Below are 21943 nucleotides of genomic sequence, written 5' to 3'. Positions count from 1 at the left end.
TTTTCTTTATCTTGCTCCTTGGCCATTATTCACATCATTGTATCTTCCAGCTCAGTTATTGGTTCTTCTACCTCAGTTATTCTGTCCTTGATTCCTTCTAGAGTGTTTTTAATTTCAGTTATTGTGTTGTTTGTCACTGTTTTTTCTTTAGTTCTTCTAGATCCTCATTAAATGCTTCTTGCAGTTTATCCATTTTATTTTGAAGGTTTTTACTTGAACTTTATTTTGAACTTGTTTGCTATCATTACTCTAAATACTTTTTGAGATAGGCTGCCTATTTTCTATTCATTTATTTGGTATTGTAGGCTTTTACCTTGCTTTTCCACCTGTAACATTTTTTTGTTGCCTCTGTTTTTTGATGGGTGGGACTCTGTTCCCCAAGAGTTTGACCTCAGGGTTCCAGCAATGGGATGTGCAGGCTGTTGGGTGGAGCTGGGTCTTGGTGTTGAGATATGGACCTCTGGGATACTTCACTTTGATTCATATTTCCCGGGGCTTGACTTTATCTGTTACTCCAGTACTTTCGATTAATGTCTCCTACAATAGGAGCTCAAGCCTGATCTCTGGCCTAAGAGCTGGGATCCTGCTAGGTGCAGAGTGCAGCAACAACAATAACAACAAAAGAAACAGAACAATAATAAAGAAGAAAAAAAAATACATTTAGAAAACTAACAAATGTATGAGAAAAAAATCAGGAAACTATATGAAACAAGCAGTGGAGGATAAAACTGAACTCCAGTAGCAAAGAAGAAAGAACATAATAGTATTTAAAAAATAAAAGGGAGCAGAACAATAACAAAGAATAAAAAGTAAAATGTATTCAGAAAACTAGCAGGTAAATTAGAAAAAAGAAGACTGCTTATGAAACAACCAGTGGAGGGTGAAAGTAAACTCCACTAGCAAAAAACAAACCCCTCGCACCAAAAGAAAAGAAGGAAGGAAAAACCTTGTCTTTTGAGGGCTGGGGTTTAGGTGGGGAAGGGTTTAGGTGATGACTGGATTTAGGTGGTGTCAGAGTCCTGGTTCTCATTCCATGCCCCAGAAAAGGCCCTGGGTGGAGATAGGTGATGAACTCCTATCTAGGCTCAGCCTAATCAGTGGGTCCTTCAGAATGCCTCTGGCTCCAGGGCATGGAGGGCCAGGGCCTGGGGCCTCAGGAGGCTCCTCACGGCCAAGTGGCTGGGGGAATACCGGCAGTTTCCCTGCTCCTTGAGCCCAGAGGGACCATCCAAGGAGCTGACTTGGCTCCTTCGCACCCTGACACCACGTAAACCTGGCCAGTTCCTCCACTCATACCCACAGGAGCTACATGTGTGGCGGGCGCCCTGAAGGATGGAGGGCGCCCAGGCGATCAAGGGGAACCTGCGTGACTGAGAGGGTCCTGGAGTGTGGAGGGGCCCTGAAGGATGGAGGGGGCCCAGGCGATCGAGGGGAACCTGCGTGGCCGAGAGGGTCCTGGAGTGTGGAGGGGCCCTGGAAGGATGGAGGGGCCCAGGCGATCGAGGGGAACCTGCATGACTGAGAGTGCCCTGGAGTGTGGAGGGGCCCTGGAAGGATGGAGGGCGCCCAGGTGATCGAGGGGAACCTGCGTGGCCGAGTGGGCCCTGGAGTGTGGAGGGGCCCTGGAGTGTGGAGGGGACCTGAAGGATGGAGGGGGCCCAGGCGATCGAGGGGAACCTGCGTGGCCGAGAGGGCCCTGGGGTGTGGAGGGGCCCTGGAAGGCCGAGGGGCCCTGTGAGGCAGGATCCCAGCCTGGAGCCTTAGGGTGCTCCTTGGGGAGAGTGGTCCCACAGAGGTCCCAAGGAGCCTCCTAAGGGTATCCCGGGGAGCCCTCCCCCAGCTGGTTTGGCTCTTTCTCCTTCCCTGCCCTCATGCCCAGAGGCCTTACTGGGGCAAAGAGTGCCCCAGAGGTTGGAGGACCAGGCTCGGGGCCTCAGAAGACTTCCTAGGGATGAGTGGGTGGGGGAACACCAAGAGTGTTCCCCCCAGTTCTCCTGCTCTGAGGGTCCCTCCTCCTCCCCACTGATCTGGAAGCAAGCATGCCTCTTCTGATGCTTGAACCACTGCCCCCCCTCCTTCAGCCTCCCCTCAGCTGTGCCAGGCCTGTTGAGCCTCCACTTCACCCCCTGCCCCTTGCTCCCCTCTGGATCCTACCTGGTTGCTCAGGGGTCCCTCCCATCTGCCTGGTTGCTTGAGGTCCCCCACCAGAATTTGCTGAGTATCCTAGATGTGAGGGGGCAGGAACGCCCTGTCTTCTCTCTCTGCCACCTTGGTTTTACCTCCAGGGGTTTTTAAATCTCAGTTTCAATTTCAGTTTTTGTGATTGGTCTGTTTATAGTTTCTATTTCTTCCTAGTTCAGTTGGGAGACTACCTTTCTAAGAATTTGTCAGTTTCGTCCAGATTGTCCATTATATTGGCATACAGTTGCTTGTAGTAGTCTCTTAGGATCCTTTGTATTTCTGTGGTATCAGTTGTAACATTTTTTTTTTCATTTTTAATTTCAGTGATTTGAATTCTTCCCCTTTTTCTCTTGATAAGTCAGGCTAAAGGTTTATCAATTTTGCTTATGTTTTCAAAGAACCAGCTTTTAATTTCATCGATCTTTGCTATTGTTTCCTTTATCTTTGTTTCACTTGCTTCTGTTCTGATCTTTATGTTTTCTTTCCTCCTGAGAAATTTATATTTTGTTTGTTCTTTCTCCAGTTGTTTTTGGGGTAAGGTTAGATTATTTACTTGAGATTTTCCTTGCTTCTTGAGGTAAGGTTTTATTGCTGTAAACTTCCCTCTTAAAAGTGATCTTGCTGCATCCCATAGGTTTTGGAGTATTGTACTCTCATTTTTATTTATCTGTAGTAATTTTTTGATTTCCTGTTTGATTTCTTCAGTGATATATTGGTTATTTAGTAGCATATTTTCAGAGAAGGCAATGGCACCCCACTCCAGTACTCTTGCCTGGAAAATCCCATGGACGGAGGAGCCTGGTGGGCTGCAGTCCATGGGGTCGCTAAGAGTCGGACACGACTGAGTGACTTTGCTTTCGCTTTTCACTTTCATGCATTGGAGAAGGAAATGGCAGCCCACTCCAATGTTCTTGCCTGGAGAATCCCAGGGACAGGGGGAGCCTGGTGGGCTGCCGTCTCTGGGGTCGCACAGAGTTGGACACGAGTGATGCGACTTAGCAGCAGTGGCAGTGGCATATTGTAGCCTCCATTCTTTTGTATTTTTATAGTTTTTTTTCTCATAGTTTATTTCTAATCTGATAGTATTGTGATCAGAAAAGATGCTTGATATGATCCCAATTTTCTTAAATTTACACAGGCTGGCCTTGTGGTCGACCTTGGAGAATATTCTGTGCCCTTGAGAAGAATGTGCATTGTGCTGCTTTTGGATGGAATGCTCTGTAAATACCAATTAAGCCATCTGGCCTAATGTGTTATTTAAGGCCTTGTTTCCTTATTAATTTTCTGTCTGACAGATCTATTGACAAAGATGGGGGTGTTAAAGTTCCGTACTGTTATTAAGTTACTGTTGATTTCTCCCTTTGTGGTTATTAGTATTTGTTTTATATATTGAGACTGAGGTGCTACTCAGATGGGTGCACAAGTATTCACAATTGTTATGTCTTCTTCCTGGATTAATCTTTTGATCATCATATAGTGTCCTTCCTTGCCTCTTGTTATATTCTTATTTTAAAGTCTATTTTGTCTAATATGAGAATTGCTACTCTAGTTTTCTTTTGATTTTCAGTTGCATGGAATATCCTTTTCCATCCCTTCACTTTCAGTCTGTATGTGTCCCTAAGCCTGAGGTGGGTCTTCTGACGAGAGGAATTCTTTTAACACTTGTTGTAAAGCTCATTTGGTGATGCTGAATTCTCTTAACTTTGCTTGTCTTTAAAGTTCTTGCTTTCTCCTCAGATCTGAATGACAGCCTCCCTGGGTAGATTATTTTTGGTTCTGTGTTCTTTCCTTTCATCACTTTAAATATACTGTGCCATTTCCTTTCTGCCTTGTGGAGTTTCTGCTGAGAAATCAGCTGATAACCTTATGGGAATTCCTTGTATGTTATCTTTGTTTTTCTTAATGTTTTAATCTATTTTTACTCTTAATTTTTTATGTGTAAATTTTGTCAGTTTGATTCTTGGCCTGTTCCTGCTTGTTTTTATTCTGCCTAGGACTCAGTGAGCTTCCTGGACTTCATTGACTGATTTTTCCCTGTGTTATGGACATTTTCACTATTATTTCTTGAAATATCATCTCAGGTCTTTTTCCCTTCTCCTTCTTGGACCCTTATGATTAGAAATTTGATGTGTTTAATGTTGTCTCAGAGATCTCTAGGTTCTTTCCATTCTTTTTTTCTTTATTCTATATTGTGGCAGAGATTTACACCATTCTGTCTTCCAGGTCACTTATCCATTCTTCTGCATCATTAATTCTGCTATTGATTCCTTCTAGTTTATTTTTTTTTTCATTTTGTGTATTGTCCATCCATGTTTGTTTATAATTGTTCTAAATGCTTATTAAGCATTTCTTGCATTTTCTTTATCTTTCCTTCCATTCTTTTTCAGAGATGCTGGATCATCTTTACTGTCATTATTCTGAATTCTTTTTCTGGAAGGTTGCCTGTCTCCTCTTCATTTAGTTATTTTTCTGGTGTTTTACCGTATTCCTTCATCTGGGACATAATCTTTTGCCTTTTGATTTTGTTTAACTTTTCTTTTATTGTGGTTTTTGTTCTAGAGTCTGCAGGATTGTAGTTCTTATTGGTTCTTCTGTCTTACCTTTAGCGGATGAAATTATCTCAGAGGCTTGTGCAAGCTTCTTGATAAGAGGAACTGTCCATTTGCCTTTTAGAGTCCATCTTTCTGCTTTCAAGTTCCTTTAGCCATACGAAAATGGAGAGCATCTGTGATCACTAACACTTAAATTTAACATGTATTTACTCATATGTGTTGTTCCTCTTTATGAAACATAGTTGTAACTCCATGAAAAGGAATGTGTTTCTTCCAGTTTAAGGGATATCAGGCAATTGAGAATAAATGCTGGCAAGTATATTTCACATGTTTCTGGGGAGGTGAAGGTGCTTTTCCTAATCTCTTTGTCCCAAGTTTTAAACTTTTATTTTGTATTAGAGTATAGCTGGTTACCAATGTCGTGGTATTTTCAGGTGAGTAGTGAAGGGACTCAGTCATACACATCCATGTAGCCATTCTCCACCAAATGCCATTCCCATCGGTCTGGCACATAACACTGAACAGAGCCCCATGTGCTATACATTAGGTCTTTGTTGGTTATCCATTTCAAAGATCGCAGTGCCTGCTTGACCTTCCCAAAGTCCCTAACTATCCCTTCCCTCTGGCGACCATAAGTGTGCTTTCTAAGTCTGTGAGTCTCTTTCTGTTTTGTAAGTAAGTTCATTTTGTATCATTTCTTTTTAGATTCCACGTATAAGGGATGTCATGTGATATTTCTCCTCTGTCTGACATACTTCACTCAGTATTACACTGTAGGTACTTCCATGTTGCTGCAGATGGAATTATTTCATTCTTTTTAACGACCGAGTAATATTCTGTCAGATGTACATACCACTTCTTCTTTATCCATTACTCTCTTAGTGGACATTTAGGTTTCTTCCATGTCTTGGATATTGTCAACAGTGGCGTAATGAACACTGGGGTGCATGTATCCTTTTGGATCGTGTTTTTCTCCAGATATACGCCCAGGAGTGGGAATGCAGGGTCATGTGTTAGTGCTACTTTTAGTTTTTTAAGGAACCTCCTTACTGTCCTCCATAGAGACCGTACCAATTTACATTCCCATCAACAGTGTATGAGGGTTTCCTTCTCTGCACAGCCTATCCAGCATTTGTTTGTGAATTTTTCTGATGATAGCCATTCTAATTGGTGTGAGGTGATATCTCATTGTAGTTTTGATTTGCATTTCTCTAATAACTAGCGTGAAAGCCACTCAGTTGTGTCTGACTCTTTGTAAACCTGTGGACTGTAATCTGCCAGGGTCCCCTGTCCATGGAATTCTCCAGGCAAGTATACTGGAGTGGGTGGCCATTCAGTTCTATTGGCTGGGGATCTTCCCAACCCAGAAATTGAACCCAGGTCTCCCACATTGCAGGCAGATTCTTTACCATCTGAGTCAACAGGGAAACCCTAATAACAAATGATGTTGACTATCTTCGTGTGCCTATTGTCCATGTGTTTGTCCTCTGGAGAAATGTCTATTCAGGTCTTCTGCCCATTTTTTGAATGGGTTGTTTGCTTTGATGCTATTAAGCATCGTAAGCTGTTTGTAAATTTTGGAGACCTATCCCTTATTGGTCAAATCATTTGCAAAGATTTTCTCCCAATCTGTGGGTTGTCTTTTTGCTTTGTTTATTGTTTTCTTTGCTGTGCAAAAGCTTTTGAGTTTAAGTAGGCCCCCTTTGTTTATTTTTGCTTTTATTTCCATTAGTCTGGGAGGTGAATCAAAAAAGATATAGTTGTGAGTTTTGTTAGGGAGTGTCCTACCTATGTTTTCCTCTAGGAGTTTTATAGTGTCTGGTCTCACATTTAGGTCTTTAATCCATTTTGGGCTTATTTTTGTGTATGGGGTTAAGGAATGATCTAATTTCATTTTTTTTCATGTGCTTGTCCAATTTTCCCAGCACCGTTTGCTGAAGAGACTGTCTTTCCAGCATTGTGTGGTCCTGCCTCCTTTCTCATGGTGTAATTGACCACAGGTGCAGGGCTTATTTCTGGGCTTTCTGTCCTGTCCCGTTGATCTGTATGTCTGTCTGTGCTAGGGCCATACTGCTTTGATAACTGTAGTATAGTCTGAAGTCAGAGAGCCTGATTCCTCCAGCTCTGTTTTTCTTTTTCAGGATTGCTTTGAATATTCTGGGTCTTTTGTGTCCCCATACAAATTTTGAGATTTTTTTTTTTTGGTTCTGAAAGTGGAAGTGTTAGTTGCTAAGTTGTGTCCGACTGTTTGCGATCCCATAGACTGTAGCCCACCAGTCTCCTCTGTCCATGAAATTCTCCAAGCAAGAATACTGGATGCTATTGGTAATTGGATCGGGATTGCACTGACTCTGTAGATTGCCTTGGGCAGTATAGGCATTTTGACAATATTGATTATTCCAATCTAAAACCATGGTATATCTTTCCATCTGTTTATGACTTCTTCAGTTTCTTTCATCAGCGTCTTACAGTTTTTGGAGTACAGGTCTTTTTCTGATTAGGTCGGTTTATTCCTAGATATTTTATTCTTTTTGATGTAATGGTAAATGGAATTGCTTCTTGAATGCCTCTTTCTGATCTTTTGTTGTTAGTCTATAGAAGTGCAACTGATTTCTGTGCATTAATTTTGTAACCTACAGCTTTACCGAATTCATTGATGAGTTCTAGTAGTTTTCTGGTAGCATCCTTAGGGTCTTCTATGTATATTAAAATGTCATCTGCAAACAGAGACAGTTTAACTTATTCTTTTCCAATTTGTATTCCCTTTACTTCTTTTTCTTCTCTCATTGCTGTAGCTAGGACTTCCAAAACTATGTTGAATAAAAGGGGTGAGATTGACATCCTTGTTCCTGATCTTAGAGGGATTGCTTTCAGCTTTTCACCATTGAGTATGAATGGTGTAGGCTAGCTGTAGGTTTGTCATATATAGCCTTTATTGTGTTGAGGTTTATACCCTCAACCCAATTTCTGGAGAGTTTTCATAATGGGTGCTAAATTTCGTCAAAAGCTTTTTATGCATCTATTGAGATGATCATATGGTTTTTATTCTTCAGTTTGTTAATAGGTGTATTACATGGGTTAATTTGTGGATGTTGAAATATTCTTGCATCCCTGGTTGAATCCCACTTGATCATGGTGTATGATCTTTTAAATGTACTGTTGAATATGAATTGCTAGTATTTTGTTGAGGATTTTTGCATCTATGTTCATCAGTGATATTGGTCTGTAAATTTTTTTTTTTTTTGTGGTGTCTTTGTTTGGTTTTGTTATCAGCGTGATGGTGGCCTCATAAAATAAGTTGGCAAGCTTTCCTTCCTCTGTGTGTTTTTTGTAACAATTTCAGAAGGATCAGTGTTTCCTCTTATCTAAATTTTCAGTGTTCCCTACTATCTAAATACTTGATAAAATTTGCCTGTGAAGCCATCAGATCCTGAAATTTTGTTTTGGGGGAGGTTTTTAATCACAGTTTCCATTTCAGTGCTTGTGATTGGTCTGTTCATATTTTCTATTTCTTCCATATTTTCTATTTCTTCCTCTTCTAGGGAGACTATACTTTCTAAGAATTGTCTATTTCTTCCAGGTTGTCCATTTTATTGGCATACAGTTGTTTATAGTAGTCTCTTGTAATCTTTTGTATTGCTGTGGAGTCAATTGTAACCTCTCCTTTTTTATTTCTAATTTTACTGATTAGTGTCCTCTCCCTTTTTTCTTGTTGAGTCTAACTAAAGGTTTATCAATTTTGTTTATTTTTTCAAAGAACCAGATTTTAGTTTCATTGATTTTGTTCTCTTTGTTTCTATTTCATTTATTTTCTCTGATCTTTATGATTTCCTTCCTTCTGCTGATTTTTAATTTTATTTTTGTTCTTCTTTTTCTAATTGTTTCAGATTTAAGGTTAGGTTGTTTATTTGAGATTTTTCTTGTTTCTTGCCATAGGATTGTATTGCTATAAACTTCCCTCTTAGTACTACTTTTGCTGCATCCTGTAAATTTTGGACTGTTGGACTTTCATTCTCTTTTTTCTCTAGGGATTTTTAAATTCTTATTTGATTTCTTCAGTGATCCACTGTTTGTTTAGTAACATATTTAGCCAACACATGTTTAATCTTAGAGTTTTTTTTTCTTTTAGTTTATTTCTAATCTCATAGTATTGTGATCAGAAAAAATGCTTGATATGATTTCAGTTTTCTTAAAATTGCATAGGCTAGCCTTGTGGCCCAGCATGTGGTCAGCCCTGGAGAATGTTCCGTGTGCACTTGAGAGGAATGTGTAGTCTGCTGCTTTTGGATGGAATGTTCTATACATATCAACTAAGTCCAACTTGTCTAAAGTGTCACTTAAGGCCTGTATTTCCTTATTGATTTCTGCCTGGATGATCTGTCCATTCGTGAATGTGGGGGTATTAAAGTCGTCCACTGGTACTGTGTTACTGTTGATTTCTACCTTTATGTTCATTTGTATTTTCTTAAATATTGAGTTGCTCCTATGTTGGTTACATATATATTTATAATTGTTACATCTTCTTCTTGAATTGAACCTTTGATTATTATGTAGTATCCTTCTTTGTCTCTTATAACAGTTTTTGTTTTAAAGTCTATTTTCTCTGATCTGAGTATTGCTACTTCAGCCTTCTTATGATTTCCATTTACATGAAATACCTTCTCCCATCCTGTTATTTTTAGTCTATAAGTGTGCATAGGTCTGAGGTGAGTCTCTTGTAGACAACATATATATGGGTCTTGTTTTTATATCCATCCAGCCAATCTATGTCTTTTGGTTGGTGCATTTAATCCATTTATATTTAAGGAAATTATTGATATGTATGATCCTATTACAATTTTGTTAATTGTTTTGGGTTTACTTTTTGTAGAACCTTTTCTTCTTTTGTGTTTACTGCCTAGGGAAGTTCCTTTAGCATTTATTGTAGAACTGTTTTAGTGGTGCTGAATTAACTTTTGCATGTTTGCAAAGCTTTTATTTCTCCATCAAATCTTATTGAGAGTCTTGTTTGATAGAGTAGTCTTGGTTGTAGTTTCTTCCCTTTCATCACTTGGAGTATATCATGCCATTCCCTTCTGGCTTGTAGACTTTCCATTGAGAAATCAGTTTGAGATAACCTCCTGGGATTTCTTTTGTGTGTTATTTGTCTTTTTCTCTTGTTTTTTTTTTTTTTTTTAAATATTCTAAATTTGTCTTTATTTAATTTTTGTCACTTTGATTACTATGTGTTTTGCTGTGTTCCTCGGATTTATCCTGCCTGGAACTCTCTGCCCTTCCTTGAATTGGTTAACTATTTCTTTTCTCACGTTGGGGAAGTTTTAAACTATTATCTCTTCAATTATTTTCTCAGGTTCTTTCTCTCTTTCTTCTCCTTCTGGGACCTTTATAATGTGAATGTTGGTGTGTTAAATGTCCCAGAGTTCTCTTAGGCTGTCTTCATTTCTTTTCATTCTTTTTTCTATATTCTGTTTTGTAGCAGTGATTTCCACCATTCTGTCCTCCAGGTCCATTATCCATTCTTCTGCTTCAGTTATTCTGCTTTTGATTCCTTCTAGTGTATTGTTTGGAGAAGGCAATGGCCACCCACTCCAGTACTCTTGCCTGGAAAATCCCATGGATGGAGGAGCCTGGTAGGCTGCAGTCCATGGGGTCGCGAAGAGTCGGACACAACTGAGCGACTTCCCTTTCACTTTTCATTTTCATGCATTGGAGAAGGAAATGGCAACCAACTCTAGTGGTCTTGCCTGGAGAATCCCAGGGACAGGGGAGTCTGGTGGGCTGCCGTCTATGGGGTTGCACAGAGTCGGCCATGACTGAAGTGACTTAGCAGCAGCAACAGCAGCAGTGTAATGTTTATCTCTGTTTCTTTGTTCTTTAGAAATGTTTGGTAAACATTTCTTGCATCTTCTCCACTCTTTTTCAGAGATCCTAGATCATCTTCACTATCATTAATCTAAATACTTTTTCTGGAAAGTTGTCTATCTCCACCTCATTTAGTTGTTTTTCTGGGGATTTATCTTTTTCCTTCATCTGGGACATATAATTCTATCATAATTCTATTTCTTTTCATTTTGGTTAGCTTTCTGTGGTTGTGGTATTAGTTCTTTAGACTGTGGACTTGTAGTTCTTCTTTCTTCTGTCTGCCCTCTGGTGGGTGAGGATAAGAGGCTTGTGCGAGCTTCCTGATGGGAGGGTTGGCTGTGGGGAAGACTGTGGGGGTCCTTCTCTGGTGGGCAGGGCCTTGCTCAATAAAGCTTTAATCCTATTGTCTTCCGATAGGTGGGGCTGCACTCCCTCCCTGTTAGCTGTTTGACCTGAGGCCACCCAGTTCTGGATTCTGGAGGCTTTATGGTAGGACTCATGGCAACCTCGGTGAGGACTTACGCATCTCCCAGGACTGCTGCTGCCAGTGCGCCTGTCCCCATGGCAGGCCACTTCTGGCCCATGCCTCTGCCGGAGGTCCTCAGACACTCACAGGTTGATCTGGCTCAGTCTCCTGTTGTGTCACTGTTCCTTTCTCCTGGGTCCTAGTGCACACAAGGTTTTGTTCGTGCCCTCCAAGAGTGGAGTCTCTATTTCCCCCAGTCCTGTGGAAGTCCTGTAATCAAATCCCACTCGTCTTCAAAGTCAGATTCCCTGAGGATTCGCAGTCTGTTTGCCAGATATCCCAGGCTGGGAAGCCTGATAGGAGGCACAGAACCTTCACAACAGTAGGAGAACTTCCTTGGTATTATTGTTCTTGAGATTGTTGATTGCCCAGTCGGCAAATATAGGGTTTGATTTTATTGTGTTTGCATTCCTCCTACCATCTGGTTGTGGCTTCTTCTTTGCTTTTGGATATGGAATATCTTTTTTTGTGTGTAGGTTCCAGCATTCTCCTGTCAATGGCTGTTAAACAGCTATTTTGGTGCTCTTGCAGGAGAAGATGAGCACATGTCCTTCTATTCCATCGTCTTGAACCAATCTCCCTCCCTAATTTCTGAAATTGTGCTTTGCCTAAAGCTAGTCTAGGCAGCTGAAGTAATTCAGTTTTTAGGTGCCTTGGATTGGGATGAGGAATCACAGTGGATAACAGAGAGTAGGAGCTAACCATCTTCTTTTTAACTTTTAGTTCAGTCTCTAATTGCTAACCTTCCTATCCTTCTGTTTCTCTGTTTTGGTATTCTGCCTTTGGATCTGTGCTATTTATCAGAGCTCTAGGATTGTATAATCTTGCTCCTTAACGAATTTTTAAAATACCAGTAGCCCAGAGGAACTCTCCAAGGCTTTTTTAGTCTGTGAGACCTAGGCTTGAATGCAGTGAGCAGCTGTTCAAAGGATCAGACAGATGGAGGATTGGGAGGGAGTAGCTGATGGAGGCTCTTGTTAGGAAGTAAAATAACCTCTCAGTACTTCAGTGACTTTATCTTTAAACATTTATTCTATGCCTTAACTTATTCATTCATTTGTTCATTTATTCAAGTTGGGAGAATAAGTGCTTAAATAATTTATTCATGCAGTGTAATAAATCTTCACCTCTTGATCTACACTGTCACCATCGTCTCTGAGAGAGAGGTTCCACTCTGTTAATAGTTTTCTGGTTTCTACTCCTCTAGTTTCTGATTAAGCATGTCTGAAAGTGAAAATGTTAGTCAGTCAGTCGTGTCTGACTCCTTGTGACTTCATGGACTGCAGCCCGCCAGGGTCCCCTGTCCATGGAATTCTTGGGTTGCCATTTCCTTTTCTAGGGGATCTTTCTGATTCAGGGATCGAATCCAGTGTTCCCACATTGCCCTGGGGCTCAAGAATTGATATTTCTAAGGAGTTCCCAGATACTGCTGATGCAACTGGTTCAGGGATCATGTTTGAAATCCATTAAAAACTATACAATAATGTACTGTGATAGAATGAAATCTGAGCTCTTCCTGTGATCTGGGCCTCTGCTTACCTCTCTGATTTCATAGTACTCTACTTCCCATGTTTCCATCGACTCCAGCCATTTCCAGCCTGCTGTTTGTTTCTCTACTATGCCAAGTTTGCTTAGCCTCAAGGTTTTTGCACGTACAATTTCATATTCCTGGAATGCTCCATCCTCAAATGTTTGCATGGATTATTCTTTATACAGGTATGTCTATGTTTAAATCTCATATCCTGAGGAAGATATAACAATCAATCTGAAGTAGTCCTCAATCCTCTACCTCAATCTCTACCCCAAGGATTTTCTACTACATTATTTTGTATTATCTCTTTTTATAGGGCTTATCATTAGCTTATATTATCTTAATTATTTCTTTATTTTGTTATTTATCTTGTTTATTTTTATTATATGTAATTGTATCTTTGTAAATGCTTGGTATTTACAAGAAGAACTAACAGTTTTTGTTGGGGGCTGGGAGTGGAGAAGTGTGAATAAACTAATATTTTGTACCTTAATGGTATGTACACAGAGGTATGTATATAGTGGATTGTTGTTTTTCAGTCATTCATCATGTCTGACTCTTTATGACCCCAAGGACTGCAGCACACCAGGCTTCCCTGTCCTCCACTATCTCCCGGAGTTTGCTCAAACTCATGTCCATTGAGTTGATGATGCCATCCAACCATCTCATCCTCTCTTGTCCCCTTTTCCTACCCTCAGTCTTTCTCAGAATCAGGGTCTTTTCTAATGAGTCAACTCTTCTCTTCCCTTGAATAAAGATTAAGCTACAATAGTTTCTGTAGAATATTAGAAGTGAAAGTAAGGGTGAGTTAACCCTGATTATTTTGTTTAACAAACTTCAGTGATATTACTTAATATCATATCAATACCATAAGCTTGTCATGGTCAGATTTAGTGCCTGTAAATTATTTTATCTAAAAAGTCATCTAGCTTCTTTCTGATGTATTTACATAGACAATGTATCTTACTGAATAAAAACAATAAGTTAAATAAAAGATAATACTTATTGATTGCTGTCTGTTTTTGGAGTAACATACGGGGTGCTTTATTGGCTTCCCAGGTGGCTCAGTGGTAACAAATCCACCTGCCAATGCTGGAGGCACAGGTTCAATCCCCGGGTTGGGAAGATCCCCTGGAGGAGGAAATGGCAACCCACTCCAGTATTCTTGCCTGGAAAATCCCATGGGCTAAGGAAACTTGTGGGCTATATTCCATAGGATCACAAAGAGTTGGGCATGACGAAGCACACACAAATGGGTACTTTGTATTTTGTATTTTATTTAATACTAACAATCTAATTCATAGGATCATTGTATTAGGTTCATATATATATATTTTTCCAGATGAGGAAATTGAGATTGTGAGAATAAATATTCTGTTTAAAGCCACTCATTAAAATGGTGAAGTTTGATTTAAAAATCAGCCTGCTTTTGTCTGTACTTAATGGCTATGCTCCCCATTCCACCTTTCACTGAGTAATTCCTGCATTCTAGAAACTGTAGTAAGCATTTTGCTTAACTGGATTTTTGGAGTCTAATCTTAGTGAGGTGTACAAACATTAAGCCCTTTTATCTTTTTCTCTCCAGTCATTTCAAACATGCTAGAAGAAGCCCTCTTTGATACTAGATTGGGAGAAGATTGCTCTGTTTTCCAAGTAATTTCAGGGAGTATAAAGTCCACTCCAGACCAAATCAGATCTTCAGTCTCATATCCTGTCTAATTCTCTGTCCCTCTCTGCCTGGGTCAGGCCTTGGCCTGAGAAACTTGGAATCCAATGTAGAGGTGATGTCATGTATTTTTGAATCCTCTGCCTTAGGCCAATCCTTTCTGATTCCTTTTCTCTTCTGATGTGTTATATCATACTTAGTCACTCAGTCATGCCCGATTCTTTGTGACTCTATGGACTGCAGCCTGCCAGGTTCCTTTGTTCATGGGATTTTCCAGGCAAGAATACTGGAGTGGGTTGCCAGCTCCCCTCCAGGGGATCTTCCATATCCAGGGATCAAACATGTGTCTCCTGTATTCTTTACCACTGAGCCACCTGGAGAGGCATGAATAAAATGGAAAATAGTAGAATCTTTGTTTATTTCACTGGTGGTTGTAATAATCCTCTCTTGGCTGTGATGCCCTCAGCGAGATACGTATACAGGCTCTGCCTTTACTGCTTCAGATTCCCTGGCTCTTGGCTCTGTGGATTTCATTCCACGGTCTTGCTAGTGGTATCCCTGCCCCTAGCTGCAGCTTCTAGAATGGGAAAGCAGTAAGGATGGGACACCCCCTGCAAACCTCTCTTTAGTGGCATTTCCCTAACCCATGAGAAACTCATGTGTTTTTACCTCATCAAATGGTAGGACTGTAGACCAATCCCAGTTTGGCTCTATTTTCCCTGCTTAAGTCTCTTTGGAATCTCCTTCTTCTATTCAGATATAACAGGATGTTCAGAAATTCCACTACCTCAGCAGATATTTAATGAGGGATGAGATACTTAACCCTCAGTCTCTATCAGAGTGGATCCCTCTTTCACCAACTGGATTTCTGCAGGGAACATTCTCCTTCTCTCTTTTACTTGTGTTTGTATGGGGGTGTGATGGGGAGAACAGCTGTACTCTCCTAATTATTATAACTCACTCTTCTGATTATTTTCTTTCAAACTGTTCTATTCCTTTGCTTTTGTATGCTGGTGGTGAGGTGATAGTGACATTTAGCCACTTCTTAATTTCTGAAGGCAATGTCTGGTCTTGGCTACTCTTTTGGAACATTAGGGCATTTGACCCTGACCACTATTATCTCCAGCTTTGGCGCCTTAGCTTTAATTCAAACAAAATTGGAAAAGTTTCAGTCAATGCAGGTATTTTGTCTTTCAGTCCTCATAATAAATCTAGGAGTTACCTCCCATTTTATAAGGAGGAAAGTTAGACTAACAGAGATTAGATAAATTGCCCAAAGTCTCACAGATAAAGGTAAGACTGTGATTCAAATTCTGTCAGATACCAAACACTTTGTTTGCTTGTTATCCATGCACCATACTTCTATCTTCTTGACTGTGATAGAAGTTAAGATGTGTTTACTTTCAACACAGTTATGCCAATGCAAATTATCATGGTTAGTAATTGTTTTTCCAGGAAAATTCATTGTAGAAACAAATTGCCAGTGGCTGCGGAGAACTCAGTTAAAGAAACATTAGCTATACAATCTGATATATTTTCTGGTTCCCGCTATTTTTTTTTACACATTGTTTTCTTATTAATAATTGCTTCCAGTTCCAGGTCCACATTCCTTATGCTGATATTAATGGTGAGTTATGCCAGAAATTGTATTTTAAAGCTTCAGTGATTTCCAAATATCATCAAGCCAAGAGTATAAGCTACATATGCTTGTGTGTATGTATAGGAATGCATTTTCAGAGGCTTTAAAAAATTTCTCCATATGCTAATTTTGTTTTCTTCTTAGTTATAGGGATACAGAAAAGAATTTCTACAATATCTCTAACAGATGCTCCTATGCAGACCATTCCAACAAAGAGGACATTGAAGAGGTCTCAGGAATTCTTCAGTGTACTGCTAATGTACTCGGTATAGTAACTATATATTTATAAGATTGAGAGAGAATGAGTGAGGGGAGAAGAGGAAAGGAAAAGAGTGTGTCAGTTTCACTAAAGGGAGATTTGAAGACTATAGTGAACTGAGACCAAGACCTTGTCTTTAAGTGATTTAATTTCAATACTTCTGATGATGTTTAAATGAAAATTACCTGCATGCCATTTACTTGGAGATTGGAAAACATTATTTTAAAAACACATTCCAGGTAAACTTTTCTAGGTACTCATATGTTAGTATTATTAGCCTCCTGTAATCCATATTTCTCTGGCTCTAGCTCAGTTGAAACTGGAGATCTTCCTCTTTTCTCAAAGCCTTTGCTTTGAGAAAAATAATTATTGTTATTATTTCATTATTTCTGGAAAGCCTGCTTGGTGCTGGAGGGTGGATCACGTGTACTCATAGTAGGTTCTGCAACTCCAAGGCAGTGAAGCAGGCCATCCATGGACGTCTCTGTGTCCTACTTGTTGAGGAGTGTCTATTTGAAAATACTAATATTTATGACAGAGGCCTGTTTTTAGACGCTCGCACCATGGTAAGGATTACTCATGCTGCACTGATTCATGAGGCCATAAGGTACCGTAAGTGAGATGTACTGTCTTGTGATCTGCAGTTCTTGGTGTGTGGGAGCTACATATTATTATATGCAAAGTAGATAACATAGCAGGAGTACCTTTTGCTCTAATATCTTACAGAGTTTTTTGGGGGAAATATACCTCTTTTGATGTTTTTTGCATCTTCTTTTTGCCTTATGACTCAGACAGAAATCCTTGGCGTGGTGGGGAGTGGTAGTGGGGGACAGCAAATCTTAGTGACTGACTCCATACAAAACTCAGAATCACCTGTCTTTCAGAATCAGGTTTTGGAGACTAGGGAAAACTTGCTTCCCTTTCTTTCCCTTTAGTGTAAATGCTTTCCCTGGAGACATCTGAGTCCCTCCTACAAACAGATTTCAGGTGACCTCAGCTCATGAGTTTACCAGAGTTTTCTAAACATGTGCGACTTCCAGAGGCACACTTAGCTTTAATAGGCAAACTGGGACTACAGCTACACATTGACTACATTTTCTTCCTGGGTAACTTTCTTAAACATAAAATATTATCATAAGAATATGAAAGTTTTGTGAGGGGAGCATATAGTTCTAAGTGGCTTGTCCAAGACAGTATTGGGCAGTGGAAAGGAAGGTCAAAGATCTACTTACATCAATCTTAGTGCAACTACATGGGTGAAATGCTACCCAGACAAACATTATTATTGGAGAAGATAAAGGTTGAGAGTGGGATGGGGTTGAATATCATTCAAGAACTGTTTATAGTTTCCTGATTCTGTATTTCCTAGGACTCTCTCATAAGCAATATCAATTACTTTTGATGCATTGTGATTTTTGAATGAATGGGGTGAGATGGTGTCCCACTATGAGGAATGCATCAGAATCTTGGCCAAGCAATGTTTATTATATTGAAAAAAATGCTCTTTACTTGCCAGTTCTAAATGATTGCCTGAACCTCACATCTCCTTTCCTTTCCTTATGCTCCCCACTTTGAGAATTGCTATTAGAGGGAGTAAAAGGTGTACAAGATGAAGAATATGTAAGAATTACTAAAGACTCTTTCTAACTGTAACTTGCACATAAGTGTGCACAATTCCTACAAGATTATTAGATAATTTGTTGCATTAACCACCAGTGTCACCGACACTGTTGGGGCTTCCTAGGTGGCACTAGTGGTAAAGAACCCGCCTGCCAGTGCAGGAGGCACAAGAGATGCAGGCTTGATCCCTGGCCTGGAAGATCCCCTGGAGGAGGGCATGGCAACCCTCTCTAGTATTCTTGCCTGGAGAATCCCATGGACAGAAGAGCCTGGCAGGCTACAGTCCATAGCGTTGCAAAAAGCCAGACATGACTGAAGTGACTGAGCGTAACACACACAGGTGATACTGGAGGCCTGGTTCAGTTTAGTTGCCTTTCAGAAGGTGCCATGAGGTAGATCAAGTTAGTGAGTGAAAACAGCATAGGCAGTATGCTGCCTGATGACATTAGGGAAGGGGTAGTTTTTAAATAAGTAAGTATAATTTAGAAGGGGGCTATGTAACAGAGTTTAGATTTTCATTACCTTCAGGTTTTTCTAAAACAGAGATATTAAATCTGATTTTTTTCCCTGTAAGCAATGATGGGTAGTTCTCAAAATGTATAAAACACAATCTTGTAAATGACTGTGACCTGTTCACTAGATGCTGGCATGTGCCTAAGCTGTAGCTGTTCTCTTGAATAATGTCCTTTCATAATTCTTGAAATAAAGACTAAAGACAAAGATAGCAGCTTTACTAGTTGTATTCAATGAAAGCTTTATTTTTAACAAGTCACTGAAGTATGGATTAATCTTGGTTTGCTTAGATCTTACCTTTTTAAGAAATTACATTTAAAATCTCGTGTGCGATGATTATGCAAAGGTAAGAACTGATTACCTTGGAAAGAAAACCACCACAAAGAAAAGGAACCTGTTTTGAGTTGGAGAGTTTAGCATGGAGAAATAGAGTTTCAACTAAAGAAAAATGTTGTTTCCTGGTACTCTTCTCTGTGGATGCCAGAGGACAGTTTTACAAATCTATGATTTATATTTACCAGCTTTGGGTAGTCTGGTTAGAGTATTGGTGGGTTGAAATTGGGGAATATATATTTCTTTCACTGTCTTAACTTATTAGAGAGTATAGTAGAGACTGGGTCTTACTTTGTGGCTCAAATGGTAAAGAATCTGCTTGCTAATTGAGGAGACCTGGGTTTGATCCCTGGGTCAGGAAGATCCCCTGGAGAAAGGCATGGCAACCCACTCCTGTATTCTTGCCTGGAGAATTCCATGGACAGAGGAGCCTGGCAGGCTACAGTCCATGGGGTTGCAAAGAGTTGGACAAGACTGAGCGACTAGTACACACACACGGTAGAGACTAGAATTGTTTGTTCACTCATATGAATGTACTTATATTTCACATGTCATAAAAAACTTTTAAAGTCATAGGTCAGAAAATATGATCAGAGTAGCAATTTTTTCGTCCTTTCAAAATGACCATCTCTATTGACTTGGTATAAACTCTAGTTTGACCATTTACTGGCTCTTCAGGTTAAAGTTTGAGATTAGTGACTGGCATGGTATAAAATTAGAAACCTGAAGAGAAGGAGAAAGATTGTTGCAGAGGACCAGTTATGCCTCTGTCTTTCATTTTTCCATTGCTTCTTCCCTAGGACTCCCTGGAAATGTGCACTTTCCAGAGTGGTTTATACCCTCAATAATGGGAAAGAACTATTTGTAGACATCAACATTTTTGCCATTGATTTTCCTTTGTTGACTTAGAAGCTAGTTGTTGTTATATTGTCTCATTATTTATAAATTAGGGACAGACCCAGAGGGATGGGATGGGGAGGGAGGTGGGAGGGGGGATCGGGATGGGGAACACATGTAAATCCATGGCTGATTCATGTCAATGTATGGCAAAAAGCACTACAATATTGTAAAGTAATTATTTTCCAACTAATAAAAATAAGTGAAAAAAAAGATTGTCAATACCAAAGTAATATAGGAAAAAGTATGCTAAAAAAAAAGTACAGACTAGTCCTTATTTTGATACTCTGGTATACACTGTGATATAGTAAAGTCATCTAAAGAGGCTTTAAACTCTGTAAAAAGGGTATTTAAAGAGAGATAGTTGTGAACAATGCCCTCCCTACTGGAGGCTTTTAGAAGTCTTAAATGTATTGCTTTATTTAGTAAATAATTTGCATGCCAAGGTGTATGATTTTATTTACTTTTTACTAAATTTATTTTTGATTGAAGGATACTTGCTTTGTATTATTGTATTGGTTTCTGCCATACATCAACGTGAATCAGCCATAGGCATACATGTTCTCTCCCTCTTCAGCCTCCCTCCCACCTCTCACGCCATGCCACCGCTCTAGGTTGTCAGAGGCCCCAGCTTGAGTTCCTGAGTTGTAGAGCAAATTCCCACTGGGTATCTATTTTATGTATGGTAGTGTGTGTTTCCATGCTACTCTCCCCATCTGTCCCACCCTCTCCTTTCCCCCTACCCTGTCCACAAGTCTGTTTTCTATGTCTGTGTCTCCACTGCTGCCCTGCAAATAGGTTCATCAGTACCATTTATCTAGATTTCATATATATGCATTAATATATGATGTTTGTTTTTCTGACTTAGTTCACTCTGTAATAGGTTCTGAGTTTGTCCACCTCATTAGAATGGACTCAAATGCATTCCTTTTTATGGCTGAGTAATATTCCATTGTGTTTATATACTATAGCTTCTATATCCTTTCATCTGTCAGTGGACATCTAAGTTGCTTCCATGTTCTAGCTATTGTAAATAGTGCTGCAATGAATGTTGGGGTACGTGTCTTTTTTGATTCTGCTTTTCTCAGGGTATATGCCCAGTAGTGGGATTGCTGGGTCATATGATAGTTTCGTTTTTTTTTTTCATATGATAGCTTTATTCCTAGTTTTTTAAGGAATTTCTACACTGTCTTCCATAGTGGCTGTGCCAATTTACATTCCCACTAACAATGCAGGAGGGTTGCCTTCTCTTCACACCCTCTCCAGCATTTATTGTTTGTAGATTTTTTTGATGATGGCCATTCTGACAGGTGTGAGGTGATATCTCATTATAGTTTTTGTTTGAATTTCTCTAATAATGAACAATGTTGAGCATCTTTTGATGTGTTTATTAGTCATCTGTGTGTCTTCTTTGGAGAAATGTCTGTTTAGGTCTTCTGTACCCTTTTTGATTGGGTTGTTTGTCTGGTATTGAGTTGCATGAGCTACTTGTATATTTTGGAGATTAATCCTTTGTCAGTTATTTCATTTGCTGTTATTTTCTACCATTCTCATTGCCTTTTGCCTTTCTCCCATTGTCTTTTCACCTTGTTCGTAGTTTCCATGGCTCTGCCTAAGCTTTTAAGTTTAATTAGGCCCCACTTATTTATTTTTGTTTTTATTTCCATTACTGTAGGAGATGGGTCATACAGAATCTTGCCATGATTTATATCATAGAGTATTTTGCCCATATTTTCCTCTAAGAGTATTTTTAGTTTCCAGTCTTACATTTAGGTCTTTAATCCATTTTGAGTTTATTTTTCTGCTTGGTGTTAAAAAGTGTTCTAATTTCATTCTTTTACTGCATAGCTGTTCAGTTTTCCCAGAACCACTTATTGAAGAGACAATCTTTTCTTCATTGTATATTAAGTTTCCCATAGGTGTGGGGATTTATCTGTGGGTTTTCTATCTGGTTTCATTGGTCTATATTTCTGTTTTTGTGCCAGTATCATACTGTCTTGATGACTGTACCTTTGTAGTGTAGTCTGAAGTCAAAGAATTCCTCCATTTGCATCCTTCTTTCCCAAGATTGCTTTGGCTATTCAGGGTCTTTTGTTTTTTCCATACAAATTGTGCAATGTTTTATTCTAATTCTGTGAAAAATGCCATTTGTAATTTGATAAGGATTGCATTGAATTTGTAGGTTGCATTGGGTAGTATCATCATTTTCATAATATTACTTCTTCCAACCCAGGAACATGGAATATCTTTCCATCTGTTTGTGTCATCTTTGATTTCTTTCATCAGTGTCATAGTTTTCTGTGTACAGCTTTTGTCTCCTTAGGTAGGTTTATTCCTAGATATTTTATTCTTTTTGCACAATGG

The 21943-nt window shown here is 39.5% G+C and overlaps 1 protein-coding gene across 1 annotated transcript in view; it reads left to right on the top strand.

Moving 5' to 3' along the window:
• GUCY1A2 (guanylate cyclase 1 soluble subunit alpha 2) overlaps positions 1-21943 on the top strand; it is a 404812-nt gene that overhangs the window by 62281 nt on the left and 320588 nt on the right. The window contains exon 3 of the mRNA XM_065945273.1: positions 16102-16223. Within this exon, the coding sequence (XP_065801345.1) occupies positions 16102-16223 (122 nt within the window). The remainder of the gene's footprint in view (positions 1-16101; positions 16224-21943) is intronic.

This window comes from Muntiacus reevesi, chromosome 9 (genome assembly GCF_963930625.1).
Source record: "Muntiacus reevesi chromosome 9, mMunRee1.1, whole genome shotgun sequence".
In the NCBI taxonomy this organism is placed as follows: domain Eukaryota; kingdom Metazoa; phylum Chordata; class Mammalia; order Artiodactyla; family Cervidae; genus Muntiacus; species Muntiacus reevesi.
This window is presented reverse-complemented; position numbering and strand designations above follow the sequence as displayed.